General features: G+C 32.7%; 3 protein-coding genes across 4 annotated transcripts; all 3 read right to left on the bottom strand.

Moving 5' to 3' along the window:
* Positions 1 to 541: 541 nt before the first annotated feature.
* LOC114382757 (E3 ubiquitin-protein ligase SDIR1-like) lies at positions 542 to 5,467 on the bottom strand. 2 transcript variants are annotated; one of them, XM_028342359.1, is made up of 9 exons: positions 5,178 to 5,467; positions 3,892 to 4,056; positions 3,656 to 3,710; positions 3,486 to 3,538; positions 3,143 to 3,371; positions 2,866 to 2,980; positions 2,229 to 2,274; positions 1,536 to 1,658; positions 542 to 1,011 (listed from the first exon to the last, which is right to left on the bottom strand). In XM_028342359.1, exons 2-9 carry the CDS (start codon positions 3,967 to 3,969, stop codon positions 889 to 891), a joined length of 822 nt encoding a protein of 273 aa, XP_028198160.1. In that variant the 5' UTR covers positions 3,970 to 4,056; positions 5,178 to 5,467; the 3' UTR covers positions 542 to 888. The 2 variants fall into 2 exon arrangements, with proteins under 2 accessions (XP_028198160.1, XP_028198159.1); XM_028342358.1 differs by having other exon boundaries at positions 1,536 to 1,661; positions 5,178 to 5,464.
* A 4,160-nt stretch (positions 5,468 to 9,627) lies between these two features.
* On the bottom strand, positions 9,628 to 11,760 carry LOC114381015 (aspartic proteinase PCS1-like). The gene has a single exon (XM_028340190.1). It carries the CDS (start codon positions 11,479 to 11,481, stop codon positions 10,144 to 10,146), a length of 1,338 nt encoding a protein of 445 aa, XP_028195991.1. The 5' UTR covers positions 11,482 to 11,760; the 3' UTR covers positions 9,628 to 10,143.
* An 8,962-nt stretch (positions 11,761 to 20,722) lies between these two features.
* Positions 20,723 to 22,688, bottom strand: LOC114382320 (probable E3 ubiquitin-protein ligase RHC2A). The gene has a single exon (XM_028341646.1). It carries the CDS (start codon positions 22,536 to 22,538, stop codon positions 21,351 to 21,353), a length of 1,188 nt encoding a protein of 395 aa, XP_028197447.1. The 5' UTR covers positions 22,539 to 22,688; the 3' UTR covers positions 20,723 to 21,350.
* Between the last annotated feature and the right edge of the window lie 3,111 nt (positions 22,689 to 25,799).

The raw sequence follows: 25,799 nt of genomic DNA on the forward strand, positions 1-25,799 counted from the left end.
TAAGAGTAAATAATATATGCCACATTTACACTTTTCTTTTTCCCTCTAGATGTACATGGATAATTTTTAATATTAAATCTTTTATATACTAGTTTGAGTTTGCAAGTTAATAAATTTTTGGTATTCTGTTTAAAAATATAAAAAAATGCTAATTTAACCAAGGTGATGAGTTCAACATGTTGAAGTTCGTTTGGAGTTTATTTATTTAGCAAATGAGGGGAAAAAATTGCCCATTTAGTTAACCGAATTGCAAGCAAAATCATAAATTGATTGGGATCATTAACAGCCCGACTGGTGACTAATGAAAACTTGACCATAAGATAACATTTGAGTGGACAAAAAGTATTTGATACATACACATACTAAACCATATTTATGAGACAGTTCAATTTGGCCGGCTGAACAAATGACTTGGTCATGTAACTAATTTAAGTAAACAGTTGAGATCAAATCTTGGATAACATCAATCATTACGTCGAGAAAATGTGTTGATTATCATATAACTATTGCACGCGTAGTTAAACCAAATGATCCATCGAACTCAATATCCTAACTGATCCAACTTAAACATTAATAAACATGCGCTAACTATCCAATCCCGTCAGATATACAAGCATTTTGACACAGAGAACACCATAGCAGAAAAGAAAATTTTTGTACATGCTGTTGGGTTAAGCACAGTGACCCAAGAAATGTAAGTTTAATGGTAAACAAATTGTATGATTTGTATAGTTGTTACACGGTACTCGCCGTTCTTCTGATCCCTACACGTCAGGGTAATTACACGAATACTAGTCATGAGCTACTAATCTTGATACATGATGAGAGTAAGTTACAGTTGTAGAAGATTATAATCACACGTCCATAAATAAAAATTAGATGAGGTATTCAAACCATGTCAGCTATGATATCATTATGTCCATTGTCACTCCAACCAGATCCAGCTCGAAATTTACATACAGGGCATGTCCCTTGTTGGCGCAGCCAGGGATCGATGCAGTTAGCGTGAAACTTCAAAAAATAAAAACATAAACAAGGTGTCAGTACCATTCACATGAGATAAATAAATACAGAATATCAACACTGATTTTATTGAACTTCAGACATACTTGTTAATAGTCAACAATTGTCCATAAACAATGCCCGTACTGAAATTTACTTTCCTAAAAACCCAAATGTTTTGGTATACTGTGACTGAGTAACTTTAAAGAACTTTAAAAAAAATGTTTAACACTTATTGCAATTCTTTAAAAAGTGTTTAGATTTAAAATTCGAGAAAATTGGCATGGCATCTTATAACTATATAAAAACATGTGTTTTTAATTCAATCACAGGTGCTGCTTCTATATGGAAAAGCCTCTCTTCCTTTTCATAAGTTCAAAGTGACTTCAATATTTTTTACTTCTATGAATCAGTGATTCGGACTCAGATGACAATAGCAGAGATGAATTGAAGCAATGTATCATCAAACAAATAGGAAAATAAGCTATTTGATAAAAAGTTACTGATTACTAAGCTTAAGCTATGAAATAAACCTGATGCAAGCAAGGTAAGCTACGCAGTACGTCACCAACATCAACTTGCTCCAAGCATACACTGCAAGTGAGCTCATCATCAGAGGCTTTCATGCTCCCAACAGCAGTTGAATTATCTTGCTTCTTCTGCCACAAATGTAAAGGAATAAAGTATTTAAATATAACATCACAATAACAGCTCACAAAACAATTTACAATTTGACAGTAAGGAAAAGGTAACCATGTAGAACAACAATAGCCAAGCCTTTTCCCTTTAAGTGAGGTTGGCTACATGGACCAAAGAACGCTATAATGTTTTCTTGTGAAGCATGTCTATAGAGTCATTTACTTACAATGTAGTCATTGCATATCTATATGATCCTTTGTCATTTAACTCCCCCAAGAGAAGAGAATTACAATGAGTATATGCACAATGGTGGATATAAGTGATACAATAGTATCCAAGAAAATAATACATCAGCATTGACTATTTTCAGAGTCCTCAACCAAGATAAATGTGCTATATATATATCTATATCCATGAAGTTTGGGTGCCAGCACCCATACTGTAGAGAATAGCATAAGAAAATCACAAGAAAAACATGCAGAAAATGCACCAACGGAATCAGTGAAGTTCTCATGAGATGCACTGTAATTCATTTGTTTAGGTCACATGGGTAGAAGCAAAAATAAAGCCAAGAATGTCGACAATACCTCAGCAGGAGTGGAAGATGATGTTTGTTGCATTGAGGAACTACCACTGTAAGCAAAAGCAGCTTTTTGTCAAACAATCAGTACTATAATTTATTTAGAGTGCATATATAGACTCCATAAAATTTCCAGATGAAGGACTAAATTCCCATTTCAACTAGCATTTTAAGTCAATAATAGAAACTGGCAGGTGAAAGTGTACTGGACAGCTAATATAGAAAGTATAGTTTAAGGTCTTCATATACCATATAAAATGGTCATACACAGTAATAATAATCATCCCAAAGGTACCAAACATGGCAGTAAAAATCAGTGTTTCCGTGTCATCATTCAATTTATACTATTCACAATCAAAGCTGTCATAATTTCCTTATATTATCATTACTCTTTTACCTTTATCCTTCAAACATATCCTTAATATTTGATTGATGACACAAAAATAGAGCTGTATTTTTGCCACATCAATTTTTACCAGAATTTTACTCGGTTTTGGTATATCAAGCAATACTCTTACAGATAGAGGCTTTTGTGTTTTTTTTCGGGGGGTGAAAGAACACTCTTACAAATAAGAGTTGTTAGTTTAAAATATTAGCATCCATTTAAAGGGAGGGCATGATAACTGATCTGATTGATTACTTACCTTTGAGGACCAGAAACCTTGTATTTGTGGACAGGAAGAGCATTTATCTCTTCCTCGGTCATGGAGGGTGCAGTAGAAACATTATCTGAATCTAGAGCTCTTAAAGTTTCATAATCTGAAATTGGAAAGAAAAATCTGTATATGAATATATTATATGTCACTTCTGAAGAGACTAGAGCTAAATTAACTATCAGAATTCATTTTCAAAAAGTTCTAAAAATTATCATGGGTAGCAAAGTATGAATTTATATCACAAAAACTGAAAAGAACTACTAACCTAGATCATCAAACTCCCGATCAAGAAGTGCAAGTTGAAGTCTGAGACCCTGTAGACGCCCTCGGCTTGCAAGAGCTATTGATGGTGGCATATGCAACCTCAATTCTGTGTGGCCAAGAATGCCACTGGCTGCAGCTGCATGAGCTTGGGCCTGCACCTGAAGCTGTTGACATGTTGCATACATCCTCAACATTGTTGCCATCAAGAAAACACCAAGCACCAGCCAGAGCTGCAAATAGAGATAACTCAGATAAGACCTTATAAACCACTAGAATAAATTAAATGTCATTTTTTTCATAAAAAAAAAACTTTCATGTCTGCTTTACTTACTACAAGACCTTACCAGAAAGTTTGGGGACATCTGGTGAGAGTTCAGTATCATGAATAACAGAAGAACTGAAACATACAAGCAGTAAGGCGTAAATGGGAGGGACATTGCATGCAATATAAGGGAAAGAAAAAACATATTCACAAAAAGTGATAAAAACAAACATAATATGAGTACATTAATACCTGTCACGAGAAAAGTGAGTGAATTGGAATTACTAGGACGTGTTGCATGAACGCGCTGAATAAAATATTGGAATCAGTATAAAATTTTAGTTGATGTTATTTTAAATAAACTAAACATGGGATGATGCTATTGTTCATCGAACAAGAAAACACAAACAATAAAGAATTGAATATGTCAGCTCGGTCAGTGCCAAACAGTCATGCAAATGCAGATAATTGGTTCAAAAAATGCATACCAATGCTCGCCTCTCAGGTATAAACCCTGGAAACCCATTTTCAATATCTGCTCTTGTTCCTCGAAAAACAAAACTCATGGCTCTATATATTTGAAAACTGGAATAAGAATTTCAAAGGTTGACTAGAGACTTGATCCAAATCAACAACTAAAACCTTTCAATATTCTGAAATATCAAATAAAATCATAGTCAGTAGACAAGAAATCAATAACAGATAAATGCTTGGGTATGAAGCTCAATAGGATACAAAGAGGGGGAAATGGATAAATTTCCAATAATACAATTTATATTAAGAGACTAAATCCAACAAACCAAAAGAGATAGAAAGACAGCATCCAACATACCACATTATCCCTAAAATCAACCAATAACGTAAAATATTATCACGCATAAAAAATCTTCATCCTACAAATAACACTACCACAAAGGAGTAATAAAGGATTAAATTGTGTGTCTGCCTTAACGATAAATAATTAGCTAAAGCACAATAACTAATACAATCAAAGTAATCCATGAACATTTCAAGTTGTTTCAGTCTCACATAGAACATGATCATAAAATATATATCCGTTAATCTGTTTATACAGTGAATGGAGCATTCGCAAAAATATATGGATCCCAAATGTTTGGCACAACAGCTAGAAAAATAAGTTGGGCCCTGTTCCGGTAGCCACAAAGTCTCACATCGCTAAGGAATCGAGGCCACTGGTCGTTTATAAACATCCTCTCCTCTCAACCCACTGAGGAATCTTTTACAAGGACAAAATCATGCCGGTCCACCGAGCACCTAAACAGACAATACCTCGGATTATAGGGACCTTAACAATGCCTACCGACTTGAGGTCGGAACAGTCCCTATTTTAGAATTAAGTAACAGAACATAATTCATCAATTCTGACTTGCAACCGGTTTTTTTTCCTTGACAAAATGAAACCATCCATCCACCAGCTCCAATAAAGAATAACATAAATTGACAGAACCAAAAAACTTAGCTGCCACTAACCTAAATTCATTTTCCTTAGGAACACACCAAACACCAGAACCTTGACGCAAAAATCACTTGAAGCTTTAGAGAAGATTACACAATTTGCAAGAATCTAATCCAATGGAGATACACAAATCAAAGGTGTCAACCGACCCTAGCTCAATCTTGAAATCACGTGCAATCGAATAGCAACAACAAAGAAACACTTAATAATAACAATAAATATAACAACAAACATTGGCGGAACATTTCAGGTGATGAAAATGGAACCGCTCGGAGAATTACAGAGAGAGGGAGTTACCGAAATTGACGACGAGGAACAACAACAGCTTAATACGATTGAGGTTGTGATCGGAAACAACTTTTTATGGCTTTCGATCACAAAACAGAGGCGAGGCGGGGTTGGATCTTTTACCTCTCGATTCGATTCGATTCGAGGCCAAAGATCACGAGAATCGGTGATATAGTTTTTTTTTTTTTTTTCCTTTTAGATTTTGTGTTAAACAAAACAGAGGTCAGAGGTCAAGTCTGTGTGTGGTGTGCGGTAATCCTCAAGCATATACGTCCATTCTTCTGCTACTACAAATTACAGCGATAAAAAAAGAGAAGGAGAAAAATACTAGTATAAGATAAAATAAGTAATGTAATAGGTAAAAAAAAAAATTGAAAAACAATGTGTTATATTTTCCTCATTCAAAAGAAATAACTAAATATGTCTAAGTGAAAATTTCACTCTCAAGATAATCATATAACAATAATAAATAACTTTTAACCCTAACTATTTATAAATAATTTTAAAACTGTTTTTTTTTTTTACTTTTATTCTCGTTTAAAAAATAAATTTCTTATTAAATGCATTTTTGTAATAGGATTAAAACTAGAAATAGGTAAAACACTTATTGAAAATTTAACAAACTGATTCATTTACTAAATAATTCAAGTTAAAGATTTTAAAAATAACTGTTTTATTAAAAATTTCAGACTTAAATTCAATTCAAAAGTCTCGTAAACTTAATAGTTAAAATATTAAATAAATAAAAACTAATATAAGAGCCGCCAGTAATATGTAATACAGTATACAGCTACAGAACAATAATAATATTGTATTAAGTATAAAAATATATATTATTATCTCAAACTTTTAATACAATACTACATTATTTAATGCACAAACTGACAGACCTTCAAACAGATTATGTGAGGAGGCATTGGTGTAAACGAATAAAAAAGTGAAACAGAGAAAAATGAGAAATGACTATGAAGATTGCGTGTTCAAAATTTAAATTACAATTGCAGCGGTGACCAAAATAAACCAAATCTTGATCAAGAATATAATTCTTTAAATAAACAATAATTTTAGTGATCCAATAGGACCAATAATCAAGAACGAAAAATCCATTCTTGAATTAAATGACATGTAGAAGACATGAATTTTGAAATACAATGAATAATTAATTAAAAATATTGTGTTAATTTAATTTGGCAAACAAGTAAATAACTTTTTGCCTATTGAAAAAAAAAGAAAGTAAACAACCTTATAAGTCAATTCAAATAAGTTAAAGTTAGAAGGAAAAAAAATGTGATAGATTGGAAAAACATAAATACCAGGCAACATTAGCTTGTTTTGTAGCGTCTTTTTTCCATGTAAAAATGTTTAACAAAGTAAAATTGTTAGAGTTATTAAATAATTTATTACTACTAAATTGTTTTAGCTATCTTTTAATTTATTTGATTAGTTATTGAAGTTTTTTAAACTAAAATAAATCTATCGAATAAATAAGTCTATCTTATTATTTTATAGTGTTTTTTTTAAAATATTACTTGAAGTAATATTTGAGTTTGTAATTGATATTTTTCCTGTTTTAACTTTAATATTTTAATGAAGGTTTTCATTTATTACCTTATTTGATATTGCGGTCTTTACCTTATCAATTTTTCCTTTAATATAACTTTTTTTTTACTGCATATGACTTTTTGTTTTAATTCTTACTTTTTAATAGTTTTTTCATTAGTATCACACAGTTATTTAATTTCGTCAATAAACTATGTAATTAATTGATCATTATAACTAATGTTTATATTTTTTAATACTTTACTATAAAAATCTTTTAGATTGTGTTTGGATGAGATAATTTAAAATTTTAAAGAATTTTAAATTTTGGATATAACTTCTCTCTTCAACAATCTCTAATGTCTTGTCTAACGCTTTACGTGCAATCTTGCAAATGGACCCAACATCTTTCTCCAAACGAGAGAGTGGTTCCCTCCCTCACCCGCCCTGGGCGCCCTCTCTATTAAGGGTGGGTAAATGGACCCAGGTCCATGAACTGGCCCGCGATCTGCGCGGGTAACAAACTGATTTTTTTAAATAGTCCATGGTTATGTAATATTTTTGGGCCCGCCCCGCTTAACCCGCGGACTGTGTGGGTTTGGCCCGCGGAGTCTGTGGGTTGCCCGTAAGCCCGCTTAATCCATGGTTTGAGAATCTCACCAACTACAACACCTTAAGAATCTCGCTTAATCTAAATCTTTCATTGTTGGCTTGTGATATTTTGAGCATCTAAATTATAACTATGGCTTCCAAATCAGCATTTAGTATTGACTCACATGTGCTTAACAAATATCGAACTAGACTTCTTGGTGATAATATGCAAGCCTTGATATGTACTAAAAATTGGTTATTAGGATTTGATGAGCAAGGTAAATAATGTGTAATAATTGTTGTCTTTTAATCACTTAACTTGAGTTGATTCTAATATTTATTATCATTTTGAGTTTTAGGAAAAGAATATGAAGATGTGGAGATGAAGAAGGCTCAAGCTACTTCAAATATGAAATCATTTGTTGTTGGAGATGTTTAAGTTTCATATTTTAGATTTATTGTTTGGATTTTCTTTTGTTAAGACATTATTTATTTTATTGATGTAATTGACTAATTGTTGATATTTTATTTACATTTGTGTTAAATTTAATTTGATTGTGTTGCATTTTTATTGAAATTAAAATTCTTTTAAAACTAGGCCGGCGGATCGGCCCGTTTGATCCACGGGGTCCGCGGGACGGGGGCAGACCAATTTATTAGGTCCGTATAAGAATGTGGGACGGGCTGATCTGATCCATTGTCAATGCGGGTGGGCCTTATGCGGGGCGAGCCGACCCGCTTACCCACCGCTACTCTCTGCCTTTCGTCAGACGTGTCGCGCCTTCGCCGTCATTAAGCACTCCACGCCCGACGACGCCTACGCCGTGGAGTCCATTAGCGACAATCCCCTAGCAGCGTCCAACAGCCAGGTCATCATGGGTGTCGAGAATCGCTACCGCGTCGTGTACCACCTCGTGAACGACATTTACATGTTCGACATCACCATTGCCAACCATGACAACTCGATGAATGTGTTCGAGTGCATCCACATCGTTAACCAGGGCGTGAGCGTCGTGGTGACGGCGTGCCGCGGCGTTGACGTCACGTCGGAGAAGCTCAGTCACAAGTATGCTGGTGAAGGTGGCAGAGGAGGGGCATGGCGACAACGGAGAGAGAAATTTTCAAATTCACCCCCAAGATAGAATTTAAAATTTTATTCTTTCAACTAACTTAAATCCCTTTTTAAAATTCTAAAATTTTGAATTCGTTTTACTAAAATATCCAAATAGTTACTTTTAATAAAAAAGAATTTAATTCTCTATAAAAAATACATTACCTAATTAAATTATCCTATCCACACACACTCTTAAGTAAATTATTTTTATTTGAGAGGCAAATTTAAGTAAATTTACTTTAAAATCACTTTTTATTTACTTTATATTTACATAATTTTGGCACTTTAGTTCTTACATCTAAAAATTATTCGTTTTAATTCTTACACATACATTTTTTAACTTGTTTTAGTCCATACACATAATTTTTAATTTATTTTAGTACCTATAATTTTAGATGAATAAGTTTTTAAAAAGTGCATACATAAGAATTAAAATGAATAAATTTTAAATAAAAAAACAAAAACATAAAGATTATTCAAGTATAAAAATAAATGAATAATTAAACCTTAATTCAGTAAACTTATTTTATATAATGTATTATAATAATAAAACCAGCAACAAGCCAAAACCAATCAACCATTCTTCAAGGTGCGCAAAACGCATTCTAACCAAAATAAAAAAAAAAGAGCGTAGAGTCATCAAACACGAAACGAAACACGTTCATACTTTAAATTAAGATCAACGCTTAACCGAGGCAAATCTGTATAAGAAATTAAGAATCCCTTCTCAGTTTTCAGAACAGAAACACTTCTTCAGTAAAATTGCTTCAGTAAAATACTGAGTGGATGTTTCAATGGTGGTTAACAAAATTAATTTGAATGAAATTAATTATGGCTTGATTTTAAAGATATATGATTTAGTTTAAATGTTTTTATCATAAAATTAAATTATAAGTAAATTTTAATACAAAATTTTAGATTTAACACATAAATTACTTATTTTAATCCATAATTAATTCTAAATCCAAAAAGTATTTATGAATTCTTTTACAATATAAAAATGTATCTAAAATTAATTATAAAATCAAAATCAATTCTTGACCATGAAATCAAAAGCACATTGAATTCTTAAAATTATACTGGTATTTCGATTGGGCAAGCATGATCGCTTCAGCTTAAATTAAGATCAACGATACTCATAAAAAATTAAGACCAACTCTTAACCGAGGCAAATCAGTTTAAGAATCCCTTTTCACAAAAGAAACACTTGTGCAGTAACATACTAAATTCTTAAAATTATACTAGAAGTTCAATTTGGCAAGCAAGATCGCTTCAGCTTAAATTAAACTCTGTTCACTTAGTTGTAACTGTCACATTAAGTAACACTATTACTTACCCTACCATTAATACTTCTCTGCTGCCTCCACTTACCTATACAGATTGACCAAAATAAGAACCTCTTAATAAAAAAACATCATCATCACATGACACCTCACCAAATTGCATGTGTCACTAACAAGTAGTTAGATTTAAGAACAAACCTAGCACATCCTCAAAATAAAATAAGAACAAAACTAGTACAACTAATATTTACCAAACCTATATAATTCGCTTCTCCAAATTTCCACGAGACTAACCTAATCTCCCAAATGGTAGGCCACACCCAAACCAAAGTAAAACTGAATGTGTGTTTGTGAAACAGTTTTGTTGAATATAATAGACGTTACCTCAAAAATGTATGTTTTTCTTTTTTCCATTAAATGAGTTTTGAATGAACATCCAAACATGTACTTATGAATCCAAACCAAGTCTTCGACTGGCAAGTTCACACCTGGTGTCAGCAAATCCAACCCTGGAGTTGACCAAGTCAAACTCCATCCACACGTTTTGCTGATGATGGTGTCCAATCACGTAAGCCTCAATCCCTAACAAGTCCGAATTCCCAAACGTCAAACAGTACACGTCACCATTCCCTTTCGCCACGTCACCATCACCCCCCACCCGATACAGTAACCTCTCACCGGAAACACTCATCTCCGCCCCTTCAAACACCATCGTCACCGCCGGCACCGCCGGCACAACACCCCCTCTTCTAACCCTAAAGCACAGATCCATCGCCCCTTCAAACACGAAATTCGGATCCTCCAAAAGGGTCAACACCCCTCTCGTCTGCGCCACAAACTCGTTCCTCAAAGCAGTGTAAACCGAACCGAGAAGAAAAGTGAATCGAGTACCCGAATCAACCATTGTCTGACCCGCCCCGGTATGATCTGGCGCGAAGATTTCCTTTGGAACCTGTAGCGGTTTTGACCCGACCCGAATGCCCATTAACCGAACCGTGTACGCGACCCGGTCGAAGTAGGGTAATGGGGTATTCATTTTCACCAAAGGAGTGTACTTTAACGGTCCAAGCCACTTGAACGTGGCGTCGCCGAAGAGTAACACGCCGGAAGCATCTTTGCCGGAGATGCAGTACGAGAATTTCGGAAACCCCATTTGGGTCACAAACGAGAGCGACCCTCGGTTCATGCCCATTAACCCGGTTGTTTTGGAGTCTTCGTTTGCGTTGGAGCTGAACCCGGAATCCATGCTCCCGAATATAATTCCCGGTTGACCCGACCCGGATATGGCGAACGTGTCTGAGGCGAGGTTGCCCTCCAAGGAGGTGAAGTCGGCGTAGGAGACGGTGACGTGGCAGAGGTTATTTGAGTCGCACGAAACGGGTATCAAAAAGTCTCGAGTTCGAGTCTTGCAGATAGGAGACATGCATGGTATTGGGGTGTAGGAGGAAGATAGATGTGGGTTGAAAACTGAGTTAATGTTTTGTTGTTTTTTGCAGTGGAGCCAGGAGAGCTCGCTGCCTGTGTCGAGGACCATGGTAACGCTCTGTGGGGGCGTGCCTACGGTTAGTGAAACGGTTAAGGTTACGTTGTGGTAGAATGAGACCTTACGTGTGGACGATGGTGTTGGAAGTGAAACTAAGCCATATGGGAGTGTTTGTGTTTTAAGAGGCAATATGAGAGGGGTTTGGAGGGAAGAGGAGAGAGAAGAGGTGGTTTGGATTTGGAGGAAAACGGTGAAAAGAGTGATTGTTAGAGGAGGAAGAAGGAGGAGGAGAATGGAGAACATGTTGGATGTTGGGGTGTTGTGTTGTGTTGTGTTGTGTATGTTCTTTTGGTTTGGTTTACTATGAATTGGAGCTTTTGAATTTTAATGGAAATTAAATGGGGAGAGCGAGTGGGGAAGGGAGTGTGTGTCTGTTTTTGTTATTGGGGTTCCTTTGAGGCAGTGACTGTGTGGTGGGAATGTGTTTGAGGTACATCTTCTTTCTCCAAATTCATATATAAAGCTGGTTTGAACTTGAATTGTATCATGACATGCAGAGGAATATGTGGACTACATAGCAACCTTTACAGTGGTGTTAATTTGTTTTTGTTATATAGTAGTTGACCGCGTGACTGATATGTTATTACTTATTACTAGTATTTTTTTTAATAAAGGGTATTCTTTAATTAGTTGGTTTCATAAATTATTCTTTTTATATATGAAAATCTATTTAAAGAACTGATATTTTTTTCATACGTAGATGTTTTTTCATATTCAACCAGAGATTATCTGCTGTTCTTACAGTAAAAATCCAAATCATGATTGATTATTCTAATAATTGTTAAAAAGAGAAAGAATGTGATATACAAATAGTTGAGATTTTTAAATATTGCTGCAGAGACATTGAATCTCTGATTTATTTACACTAGATATGAAAATTGAACTTCTGATTAGATTAGATATTTATGAAACATAATTATTCGTAAATCATATTATATTATATTAATTACTGTTGTTATTTTCATTCATACCCATTGTATTATTTCGTAGTATAGAAAATAGTGCAGTGCACGTTTGTATTCTAGTATTATTATGCTTGGGCGGAAAGTGCATTTTATAACACTGATGCTCGTTGATTAATTCTCTTGTTGACATGATTAATTTGAAAGGTGAGCTAAAGAGAAAAAAGAGATAAAGTTAGATACTACCAATGCTTTTTTGAGTTTTCTTAGGAAAAAGGTGTCACTTTAGAAGGAAGAACCATAGACATAAAGTGCAGAGTTTTAGGAAAACCGGGAGAGAAGAGGTTCGGGTTTGGAGATAATGAACTGGCATATTTATTATCCATTGACTCTATTAAAAATTAGTGTGTGTTTGAATGTAGATTGAGACACCTATTAGCCTAAGTATATTATTAAAAAATTATTTGAAAAGTAAACAAACACGCTAATCTTAGGCATGGTTATTTGTGAGAGTGCTGGCAGCTAAGCTGACAACATGTTCTATAATTTTTCTGTTTCAGTCAATTCAGTACAAATGTGAAATAGTTCAGCTTGTTTTGGACTTGTCTTTGATAGGTTAGGAAATAGTTTGTTGCTTGTATATTATTAGTTGGTGATAATCTACTGATATTAGCAATTATATATATTTTAAGATTTGGTTATATAGTTGTCTCCCGTAATAAACCCTTAAGTTGATTGCTTCGAATAAAATATTATGTTGAATTTTGGTTTACTAGTCTTTTCATGTGAAGTTTAGAAGGTAAAAGCTTGAGTCTTTGACTAAACTGGCCTGATTAGTTATAAATTTTAATGGCGACACTGACTTTTCCCTTTAAGGGTAGAACTGTGTACATTTAATCTAATCTTTTCCAGACTTTGCAACAGTAAAATTTCTGTACATTAATCATAGAGGTAAGGCTTGTGGGGAGAGTAATGTTGCAATATGGATTTTGTTTCATTCCTTTCTTTACTATCAAAGTTTTGCAGGATCATCTTTTTTATAATATATATGAGTAGCCTTTCGCGATATCAGTTTTTTTTTTCTTTTAAGAAATTGTTTGATTTACAAAACCTTATGAAAAGAATATATCTGCCAACTAAATTAATGATACTTTCTAAATAATGACAGTTTGGAGGAGTGTAAGCATTATTTTATTTTTATTTTTAATAATTTAGTGATTGAAATTTAACCTTAGTAATTCAATGATCTTAATTTTTAACTTTAGCTTATAAATAAAATTTATTGAGTTAATTAACAAGTCAGGTCTAAAAAGAATATCAAGAATTTTTTATCATTGTGGCCCTACGTACATATAACTCTAGAACTATAAATAATACAAATTCTTATATTTTATATGCATTGCAAGTGATATAATTAAATATTCAATACATAATCAGCTTTCTTGTTTAAAATTAAGTAATTTTAATATTGTATTTATTAATTTAACTATTTTTTTTTACAGATTTAACTATTTATGTCTATTACTTTATTTATATATATCCTAGCCAAGACTATAAAACAAACTCATAGAAGAATATATAAAAATTTGTTTTAAAAAACTTGTTCCAACCCCACTCAAAAATACAAAAGAGTCTGTTTAATTGATTGAGGATGTGTGAGTTGTTTATTATCCATCTTTGATTACCAAAATAAACCCACCCAAATGAAGAAACAAAATCCAAAATGTTAAAAGATTTCTCACTTGCTCCACCCAACGTTGTCATCGTGGCCGAGCTACACGCCACTTATGAGTGACCATTTCTTGTCCGTTTTACTAATCTGAGTCTTTTCCAGCTTCCTTAAGACTAAGATTAGGGACCATCCAAAACAATCAAATTTCAATTAGAACAACTCCCCTACTTTGGTCTTTCCTTTGAAATTTGCACATAATGACATGCCGCTAATGTACGGGTGTCATAAACAAATCAAATTGAGAGAAATTTCAATGCTATCAAATTTGTTTTTTCTAGCAACATGGACCTAGGATTTGGTATTACTATTCTAATATGACTGTCTTTATGCGTTTCAATTAAAATGATAGAAAACTACCCTTCCTTTTAATTATGGGTCAATTGAATGTGCTGATATGTTATTCTGTTCTCCTATGTAATTTATGTCTTCATAGAAGAAAAAGGGCTACAATTCCCACTTGAAAATTTTACTTTATTTACGCATGATAATTGATAAATTAATACTCATAAGGCCCTGGAACTGCTGCATAACAAATGTTTACTAAGTTTGCCTCAGAAGATGGAACTAAACGGATTCGTTACAATTTTTCAATCAAGATAAACAGCATGCAGAGAGAGTGACGCAAGTTGATTCTTGGCAATCCCAACGGGGTTAAATTAATTCCCCAAACAGCTAATTGATGTCATTCTCTTTCTAAAGATGTTAGTCGGAATATTTTATTATCGATAAATATTAAGTATTGATTTTATGTTAGTAGAGGAGATTAAATCATAACTTTTTTACGAGGATATATATACAAACTTATTACTAACTATTCGGTCATATTTTCAGTTCTCATTCATTAATTATTATTAAGCTCTATGATTGCTCTAATCATGCTAATAATAAGAGGCTTAGAGGCAGCCAATTTGGCTGAGTAATCTCACCATTTTGACGATTAATTTCGTTACCATATTTCCCATTTTTTTATGTGCTACTTACAAACTTGGAAAAAAAATGATTATCTATTGAAAAGTACATAAATAGCATCTAATTACATATATAGAAGCTGTATATATTGCCAAGGAGCCGACAAATTATCACCTTCAACAAACAAATTATCAAAGTGTGACCAAATAAATCCCTAGGGCAGAGCCAGGTTGAAACAGAAGCATATATACAGCGAAAGCCTTTCTAATCAGGAAGCCCTAAAATTGTTCTTTGTGAACTATCTTCAACAAGAACGGCTAAAAAGATGATGCTTGCAACAAACCCCACTAATCACCATAGAAGCTGGAATTGAATGAAGGGTTGAAAAGTATACCTTACCACCGTCAACTCCACCGCTAATTATCTTGTCATTTGGTAGAAAATTCCTAAACAAATTTTCCGCACAGGGTCCTCTAATTTTAACTAATACTCTTTAGTTTTTATACACTATTACTTTCATTTAATTATTAATTTTTAATATACAATTATGTGTAACTTTATATTCTACTTTATAAAATGTACTCCTTCCTTTAATAAAGTTTATTGAACTGTGTCCCAATCCCTACACAAATTAAAGCTATGGTGATTGAGTACATATATAAATAAGGCGAGGAAACGAAATAAAATCTGAAAAATATGGCGCATGAGACTAGAGGACAAAAGAAAATTATTACGCAATAGGTGGCCTTGATTTGAATGCAAACGCAAACGTCAATTTTGGATACAAAACACAAAATGATAAAAATAAAATACAGAGAATTTTAATAAAGACTAAAAGGAGCTAGTGATGTGTGAACGTCAATTTTGGATGCAAAACACACAATGCTCAAAAGAATAGAGAAGATTTTAATTACGAGTAAGACGAGCAAGTCATCTTGGTGTCTGTGTGTGAGATAAAGAAATAAAAAAGCTATTAAAAAATAATTATGGTATTAAAAATATGAATATCATGCAGTGCTTACTTTTTAAAATTGTATTATTTTTTTTGTTATTGGTGCGAGGAACAGAGAGAAAAAGGCTTAAAGGCCCAGTCCAGTAAAAGAAGAAACCAATGGACAAAGAGAACACAAGCTCTAGCAGTCTAGCTAGAATCTAGCAAATAAATATTTAATGCTTTCGTAACATACTACTTATTTCTTCCCAAAATAATAGTTGTTTTATATTATTTTATACAGAAGATTCAAATGATAATTATTTTGAACAATTTTTTTTCTTATATAATAACTATAATGAAATGGAGAGAATAAAATTTATGAATGAACCAGTTTCACTGTTTAAGTGGTCTTACACTGTGAGACAATAATCATTTTTAAATTTAATGTTCTAATAGTTTAATAAAATCATTGAAAATTTGGACATTATGTGATGGTAATCTCCAAGATCAACTAAACAAAAATATTAAAATTAATTAATTTATAATATATATTATAAATTAAAAAAATACAATAATGGCACTCTTCGTATTTGTGCAAGCAGTTATCTCTCAAGTTTAGATATTGTTTTGGTCCAATAATACCTATAAATCGTTTAGGTGGCCATTCAATCTCCTTGGTTAAGGAAACACTAGAGACCATCCTTATATCATCATGTCTTGAAAGTTATCTATTTTCTTATAAATATTTTGTTACTAAAGAGACATTAAAGAGACATGAGGATACAATTCTTAAACTAAGTTCTTAGTACAGAATATTCAAGTTTATTTTTTGGTTATTTAGATGGGTGAATTTTTATTAATACTTCCTCCTAGAGAACCTAGGAATATAGTTTAGGCAACTAAGAAAATAAGTATAGATAAGGTGGTTTTATTATAACCTTTTAAAATACGGATTACAGCACTTTAAATTTAACTTATATATCAATAGGTCCTTTTATACTATCTGACATGGTTATTTGTGATTATTTTTTCATGGACTGTTTCTACAGATGTGATTGTGCAACATCCGATTAAGACAGGCTAACAGACAATTTGGCCTAATCTTGTCAAATAGTAAAATGATGAAGATGCTTAATCATTCTTTGACTTGTATTATTAATTGGGCATTGATACATAACCCCACAAGTTTCATGCTTTCAAAAAACATTAGACCTTGTTGTGAGAATTGTTAGATAAAGATATAAGTTTTTTAAAAGATTGAGTTAAATCTATACAATACACACTTATCTCTGTTGTCAATCACCTGACTTTAAAATATTTCAATATATCCTTGATAGTGTAAAGAATATCATTCTATATTTAACCCATTTTCAAGCATATTGAAAAAAATCTATGAAATAATTTTTTTATCAACAAATATTAATTTTTATTAATGGAAGACTCAAGCCAACAACATATCATTTCCTTTCTCCTACTTTTACCATCAATTTAATCTTATATATCTACCTATGAAGTGATTAATTAGAATGTCAACAATAATTCTAATGTTATAAACATGTGAAAAAAAATTAAACTTCATGAATTTTGATATTTAGTTATGTATGTTTTTGGAATGTTAACGGAGGTAAACTCAATTGATAAAGTGGAGCAATATTAACTAAAAAACAGAGTTTAGTTTATGTGGTTACGTCATGAATACTCCTATATATTTTTATCAATATAGTACCCCATCTTGTTGACCAAAAACACTAGCATACGAGCCTTCAATTCTAAGCCTGTGCCTTACTCTATTGAGCCTTCTTCTAAACTAACTATTTGTCCCACCAAACTAACTTACTCAAGTATCTGCATAAAGTGTTTATCTCTGTCAACCAAGAAGAAGTGGATTGACAAGCAATTCGCATCAAAGAAACATACAAGAAAAAGACTAAAAATAAACTAACAAACTTTAACATATATTTTTAGTATCTGTACTAATAATTTGTATGGTCATATTTTTTTATACAAACAAAATAATTGGCCGGGATACACCCATCCCAAGCAAACGTGGAAAGATACAACTTTATTGTGGTACGTTTTGTCGTTTATACAATAAAAACCGTAAAGTTATATAACATTAGGATTGTTGTTTATTGTTTTATTCAGAAAAAAAAAAAACAAAAACAAAAACCGCTAAAGTTGTTATAAACTTGAGCATCATCATAACTAACAAAAATTATGGACGGTTTAAGACTTTTAAGTAACTCTTAGTATGCGTTTGTTAATAATATATAAGAGAAATTTTATATCTATAAGACTTATATCTCTTATATTCTATTTTAAATTCAATATTTTCTCTTTTGTTTTTCTCCTTTAAATCAAACATATCATTAAACTAGTGACAGCCACCACCGTAAGAAAGGGACAGAGCATATACGTTGTAAACCTTGGTGGAACTGGAACTTGTAATGTGTACCAAACATAAAATGGGTAAGCCTCACTTCCTAAACTTTAATCTCTCATGATATAAATTTTTGGACTCTAGCTTTCTTACATTAAACATGGCAAGATTTTATTTTCCCCTTATAAATGAAACGTGGCAACTTGCTTTAGCATAACAATATCATAGTAGTATTATATATATTACACAGCTCATACACAGCCCACAATTAGTGCCGTTGTTGTATGATTTTGATGCTCATCTCTCGGCTTATAATTGGGAAAATGAGGATTCCATACATATAAAGATTTGTATCCTTTAATCATCTAATCTAAATCATTATTTTTATCAATATAATATCAATTAAGAATATTTATCAATTTTATTAATAATTGATATTCATCATAAAAGTTGATTAATTACTTTTAATAATACTTTTTTCAATCACTTTTTGTCAATCAGAATATTTAAACTCAATATCATTCGGATTAATAATTCATTGGTATTTAATCTAAATCATAACCAATAGGAATAAGGTCATTCTTGTTTAATGCTTTAAGCATATAGAATATTTATGTTCTCTCGATGATACGATCCCAAGCAATAGCATCAACATTACCTTAATGGTGAAATCGTATAAGATCCCTCCCCAATTTCCAAATTTTCCTTGAATACATGGGTAAAAGTCATGCATGTGTAGAAATTATTGGCACTTGAATGGCTAGCGGGAAAAAAAATAAGTATTCACTATCCACCCAGCAGTGCACGTGCAATTATTTTCATTTCTCAAGTCTCAACGATCGTAACTTCTGAGAAGATGTGTACTAAATGACCAAATTCTGGTTCCAAGTTACATGCCAACCTTTTGGTCAGTCCCCACCAGAACAGAACTGAAACCCATCTTGGCCAATAGTAGTGCTGTCCAAACGTGTACAACTCAGCAACTCATATTTTGCCAAAACAAGTACCATGCCTATAACAATGGCATTCAGTCCCATGAATATCAATTGCCCATTTGTTTATTTATAGTTTTCTTACAACCGTAACAGGTTTCCACGTTGCAAAGGCTTCTAGGAACTGCTATAGAAAGAAAATATGAGCTTCTTTTGCCTTGGCACATTTAAATAAGTTAATTTCTTCTTCTTTTTTTAACTATTTTTAAATTGTTTGCTAAAATATAGTTATTTAATAAAGGATAGTATTTCATGGACTTCTAATTTATTTTTTTGAAATATTATTTTATGAAATGTGTAAATTTACAAGCTCCTATTTTATTATTTTTCCATATTTTCTCTCACTATTTTATTAAAATTTCTCTTTTACTCCTTTTATCTTCAACAACCTTTAATACTCTCGTGCTCTCATCAAATATCATTTTTTTATAATATAAAATCAACAAAATGACTAATATAAGAAAAAAAATTATTTGAAAATAAGAATGAAATTATTTTTTAAAAAATTTAAAAGTGATAAATTATTTGAAATAAATTCAAATAAGAAAAGTAATAATTATTTTAAAAATATATAAATTACCTAGTTTCAAATTATGCTAGATAATTAAAATATCACTTTATGTCATTTTATTTTTATTGTGTTGGTTTTATTGTACAGTTTTAATTCAATATGTTACATCATGAGTTTTGAGCTTCCCACTTACAACTTTGAAACATCTTTGAAACTGTTATCTATTTCATTTAGTTAATATGTCCACTAATTTTACTAAATACAACCTAAGATGAAGAAAACAGTTGTCATGCATCTTGTCTGTGGGTAAAAAAAATGTAACTTTAAGAAACAAGTGAGCTAATATGCAGGGGGGGTTGCATACTAGTTGTCCTAACTTGCATAAAAGGCCAAGAGATCAAAGCTGATTGGCTTCATAGGAAGGGTCAGTAGGTTTAGTTAGTTGGCATGCTACCTTCATGATAATAGGTAAATGTCCATGCTCAAAATATAATCAACTACTCATTGATACAAAATAGTACGAATTCATAGATGGTACTTGGTAGCAAGCACTATATGAAAAGAATGCGATATAAAAATCCTAAAACCCACCAAGCACAATATTAGCATGAACCTGTAAATTGGTACTATGATATAGCAGAAAAATTATAGAACATGTAGTCAGTTTAGATTCATGACTCGTGAGTATTGCTATTTATAATAACCACAAGTCGTGCATATATAAAGGTTGAGAAACACTCAAGTGTCTAAATCATTAAAACCCCAACCATAAAAACAATTTAGAAAGAGAAAAGAGGACCAGATATGGGGCTGGTTATTTCCCCCCCTCCCCCCCCATAGAAACAGTTAAGAAATTGATGTATTGTAAATAAATGTAAATCACACAGTTGAAGGTTTCACCCATTAGATTTTGGAGCTGCCTTGGATTTTTGCCTCCCGAATCTCAAAGTTCGTTTCACCCAGAATTGCCGTGAAAAGAATTCAAGAATGGGTTTATACTGAACTACAATAGAAGAATAATACTAGATTTTTGGACCATAAAAAGTTAAAAACTGCTACATGATCAATAAAACACGAACTGAACCAGAAGGGAGACACAAACGCAAGTAAAGCCATACAAAATGTTTGTTTAGAATCCAAGAATCGATTGTTTGGCTAGTAGTAGGAAACTATACAAATTGTAGCAAGGTAAAATAGCTCAGCATCAACACAATCAATTCAAGGCAGCAGTATGATAAAACCAATGACAAAAAACGACACCATGAATTTAAAGGATCATAAACTGAAGTACAGCAATGACGAGAAAGATAAAGCATGGAATGAAAAAACAATACGAAGATGCTTCAGTTCATATTATCAAAGTAAAATGAAGTTCACGATGATCATCATCATATCATATATCCCCTCCCTCCAAAAATTCCAAAGATACACAAATACTTCACAATCACAGCCCGAGTCCCTCCTCTCCTTCAATCTCATTTCTCTCCATTGGTTTCACTTTCTCCCATTGCTGCTGCCACTCCCTGCCCCTATCCCCCTATTGCTAACACAACGGTTCCCCCACCCAACATCCTGAAAATGTGAGAATCAATCACAAGACCCCATGATCATCGCATTGCATTGCATCCTCGACGACCCTCGATCAATCAGTCCCATTATGTACACTATGACAATGATACGGTACAGGGGAACCCCAGAAACAAAGTTGAGATTTTTAGCCTTTTACTCAGGTCATCAATCTCATTACAACAACTACCATGCTCTCATCCCACTGTTTACATCCATAGACCAAGTCCTGCGGGACCGCGGCGAAAGATCCATAGTACTAGAACGAGAGGAACTCGCCCTCATAGACTCTCTACTAGAAGCAGAACGCTGAGTAGCACTAGCACCACCACTACTACTAGTATTACTACTTCCTCCTCTGAAGCAACCAAACAAATTGCGGAAAAACCTGTTCAACCCTCCACTCTCCCTCCCTCTATTCCCTCTAGACCAAGAAATCCTCCTCGGCTCACCCCCCCCATTGTTAAACCCACCATCCATTTCAGTGTAAACCACAGGAAGCTCTCTATCAGCACCACTTCTTCCACCGGAGAATCTCCCAACAGCAAACCCTCCACCGGGCAGCCTCCAAATCGTCAACCCAACATTCTCTTCCTCGTTCAAGCCAACATTTTGTGACGGATTTTGGTTCGAATTCGAATTCGAATTCGAATTTGGATTTGGATTTGGATTTGGGGTATCTGCGGGTAACTCGTGGCGACAAACGGGGCAAGAGTTGTGAAGTGCGAGCCATGGTAAAATGCATTCAGGGTGGTATATGTGCTTACATGGCATTTCTCTAACTGCAGTGCTTGTTTCAAAAGCTTCCTTGCAGACCGCGCAGTGTGATTCCATGGCTAAATGGGTGTCATCGATTTCGATGGTTGGTAATGAATCAATGGCTGCTTTTGAAGCAGGAGGGTGCTCGTACCTTCCAATACCGTTGATCTCAATCTGAGAGAGTTGTTCCAAAAGCCTATCGAAGCCAGATCCGAGAAGAAACTCTGACATGCTTGGTGGCAGGGGTCGGAGGCCGGAACCGGTGCCGTCGTCGTAGAAGAGTTCAAAGCCGCGACTTTCGTCCTCCGCGCCGCCGCGGAGGACGATGACGGGGTTGAAGGGGGAGCGGTCGCCGCCGTTGCGGCGGGTGCGGCGGAGGGATGAGGCGGGGCGGGGGTCGGAGGAGGGTCGTTGTCCGATCATGTACATGGCGGCAGCGGGGAAGCGATGGCGGTGGCGTCGGGGGTCGAGGTGGACGGAGCGGGGCGGGTGTTCGATTTCTTCGATGAAGCCGCCGTCGCAGTCGGGACAGACGACGGTGTGGTGGGGCCAGACACGGACGAAGCGGCTGCAGCGGTAGCACCAGTACGAGGATGTCCCGGAAGACATCATCATCTGAGATCCGCACAACACAGTTTAAGGATGAGAAGATCGTGGATGGGGTGGTGTTGTTCAGAATGTTTCTTACTTCTCTTTCTCTCTGAGGGTTTCAGATTTCTTCTTCCCTGGGAGAGAGAGAACATGTGTCGCGTGGAACAAAGATAACAGCGAAACCGCGTAGTCATGTCTTAGCGTGTCGCCAAACACGTGGCTCTACGTGATTGGACAGAACCCAGACGACACCGTTTTGATGATTATGAATTATGAGCCGTTTCGGGAGCGAGAGACTTTGCTTTGATTCGGACTTTACGATTACGCTCTCTCTGCCTCAGTGTGGACACGTACCAATCATTCCTTCAGTATTTTTGAAATTTTACTCCCCTTATTTATCTATCCTCTCCTCTCTTAATATAAACATGAATGCATTATATAAACTATATCTTATTATAAAAATTATAGTAATTATTAACAAATATATTTTTGAATCAGAATCATCCTTGTAAACGGACAAAGAAACCTATAATTATTAAAAAGAATCATTCTTATTACAAAAAAAAAAAGAATCGTTCTAGCTAGTTTTAAATAAAGAAAATCCACATTCAAATTACAAATAATAAACACACATATAATTTATTATGAAATCCACATTTTTTCTCCCTCCCTCCCGTCATTCACATGTCTTACTTATGAGGAAAAGATATGAAAATGTTAGATTTTCGGATTTTAATACCATATCAACTCTCTTTATAAACAAAAAAAAAAAATACCATATATTTTATAATATACTCTCTTGTCCTCCCTTTTTTGTAAATTACCGCAAATAAATGAAAGCTGTGTTATTTTCCTTTCATAAAAAATGGCAAGCAGATGAGTTGGACATTTGTTTAGAATATTGTTAAATTATGTGTTTTACTAACAAATATGCCAAATATTTTAATTTTTATGCATGGTTAGGATTAAAAAAATTACTTTACTAATTAAACAAAAAAATCATTTTGCACATAAATTTTAAAATAATTATTATAAAAATCCAAGAACTCATCACGCATTATTAATAGATCAATCATAATATAAAAGGATTACACTAACATTGTATTTTAGTTAAATAAATTCAAATGTTAATTAAAGAATCTTTAATATATTTTATCCAATATTAATGTATTAAATAATTTTTAATTTTTTAAAATTATTTTATGACATTATTAACATTCCCTTCAAAATATTTATCCTTTATTATTATTGTTGTGATTGTATGATTAATTTATTATGCTTTTTATACGATCAAAAATTATATTTAAATTTTTCATCTTTAAAAAAATCAATTGATCAGCACTTGATATTTTTAAAGATGAATTTAATTATTTATCATTTATTTTCTCTCAATAGATAGAAAAATGTTTCAAACATTTTCGAATGTAATGGGGTCAGGGGACATTTTTTTTGTCAAACACGTCATTAGTTTTCTTAAAGGAGCGTTTTGACGTGCATTTTTACTTTTCATCTTTTAAGGCCGTGTTTGGTTGGTTGCTAGTCCTTATTCAAATTTCAAAATTTATAAAAACTAAATATAAAAAGAAAATTGAAATTTATTTTCTCTTCTAAGCTTTAGGTTTTGTTCTCATAAGTAATAATAATTGAATTTGAATTGGTTGTCTTAAATGGACCGACCATCTGACTTTACATTAATAAATTATGAATCGTAGTGCCATACGCTGCCCTGAATAAACGCTCAGAGAATCTTTTAATACAGTACATGTTTGGGTAATGAATGTTACCTCTTGTACAAATTCAAAAATCAGTAGTAATAATTAATAATTTAATACTTATTATAAACTTTTAAATAAATAGACAAACAAAAATTAAATTTTCTTTTAAAAGTAAAAAACAATAAAGCAAAAACATTAGAAGTATTTAATTAACTTATTAAATGTTTAGTGTTTTATTAAATTAGATAGTCTTGTTAGTTGTCATCTTATCCTAAAAAAATAATTAAAGAATTCATAAATACTTTTTTTTTACTAAAAACAAAGTAGAAATACATGAATAATGCTAATTAAATATTAAAATATTTTAATTTTTATTTATTATTCTTAATTGACTACTATTTATTAATTTTACTAAAAATACATAACAAAAACTTAATAGTAATATATTTTTAATTTAATAAATGTTTAGTAAAAAATCTCATTTTATTTATTTAATCAATGTCTTACAAATTACGGTAAAAAATCAATTTCTTAAAAATTAAAGATGTTCACAAATCAATCCAACTTACTAAAAAATAAAAATTGATCCACAAAATCATAACTGAACACTAAAAAACTATTATTTATCAGATTTAGTCAAATTTTAGATTTGATTTAGTACAATTCAAATTGAACTTGAATATATACATACAAACATACTTTTGTTTATCATTTTATGTTCTGGTCAATGTTTATATTTTTATTTTTTTTTATATGTTTACATAATTTATACTTATTTGTAAAAAAATTAAGGACAATTATGTATTAATTATTTGAGTGAAACTATATAACTACAATTATTAAGTTGTGAATTTTTATTTTTGATAGTATATATTTGAAGACTAATACTACTTCAATTCTTTTTTTTTTAAAAGGTTGTGTTGTCAAAATTAATAAATATAATGATTTTTTTATTCTATTTTTCTTTTTTCTGAATTATTTGGATAATAAGACTCAACACAAAATTATATATTACTCAAAATAGAGGGTCAACATTTATATCCATTCTCATGGAAGTTACAACAAAATTAGATAAGTTATCATAGAAACATACATTCAATATCAATGGTTAAATCATTTTTGCCAAAAAAGTTTGTCATATTATTTGTTTGATGAAGTACATGGACAATAGAACAGAAGTAAACTTTTCCTTTGTCTTCACAATCTCCTAGGCAAGATCTACAAATTGGCTTTCATTGTATTTGGGATCCTTCACAAGCTTGACAACTTTAGCCTAGTCAATCTCAACAAAATTTGCTCTATAACCCAAATCATAGGCCATATTCATATCAAATAGAATGACCCAAAGCTCAACCTTTAGAATATTACAATGCATAAGTCTCCTTGAAAACAATTTCAGAAAATCACCTTTACTATTCTAGAGTGCAACACAACAAGCAGCAAGGGCTGCTAAGGCAAGGTAAGAGTCATCACAATTAATTTTTGTAGTACTCTGCAGAGGCTTCTTCCACCTTTCAAATGCATCATGGTTGCCATATCATCTTTTGGTGCTAATATCATATGAGTGAGT

Source organism: Glycine soja, chromosome 13 (assembly GCF_004193775.1).
Source record: "Glycine soja cultivar W05 chromosome 13, ASM419377v2, whole genome shotgun sequence".
Lineage (NCBI taxonomy): Eukaryota > Viridiplantae > Streptophyta > Magnoliopsida > Fabales > Fabaceae > Glycine > Glycine soja.

What these genes read in the sequence shown, in the direction of transcription:
- LOC114382320 (XM_028341646.1), bottom strand. Translation starts at nt 22,538, where the DNA reads ATGATGATGTCTTCCGGGACATCCTCGTACTGGTGCTACCGCTGCAGC.
- LOC114381015 (XM_028340190.1), bottom strand. Translation starts at nt 11,481, where the DNA reads ATGTTCTCCATTCTCCTCCTCCTTCTTCCTCCTCTAACAATCACTCTT.
- LOC114382757 (XM_028342358.1), bottom strand. Translation starts at nt 3,969, where the DNA reads ATGAGTTTTGTTTTTCGAGGAACAAGAGCAGATATTGAAAATGGGTTT. An exon ending in AGATGTCCCCAAACTTTCTG is followed by an intron (nt 3,372 to 3,485) that starts GTAAGGTCTTGT and finishes CTCTATTTGCAG; the next exon opens with CTCTGGCTGGTGCTTGGTGT. An exon ending in CATCTTCCACTCCTGCTGAG is followed by an intron (nt 1,662 to 2,228) that starts GTATTGTCGACA and finishes CATTTGTGGCAG; the next exon opens with AAGAAGCAAGATAATTCAAC.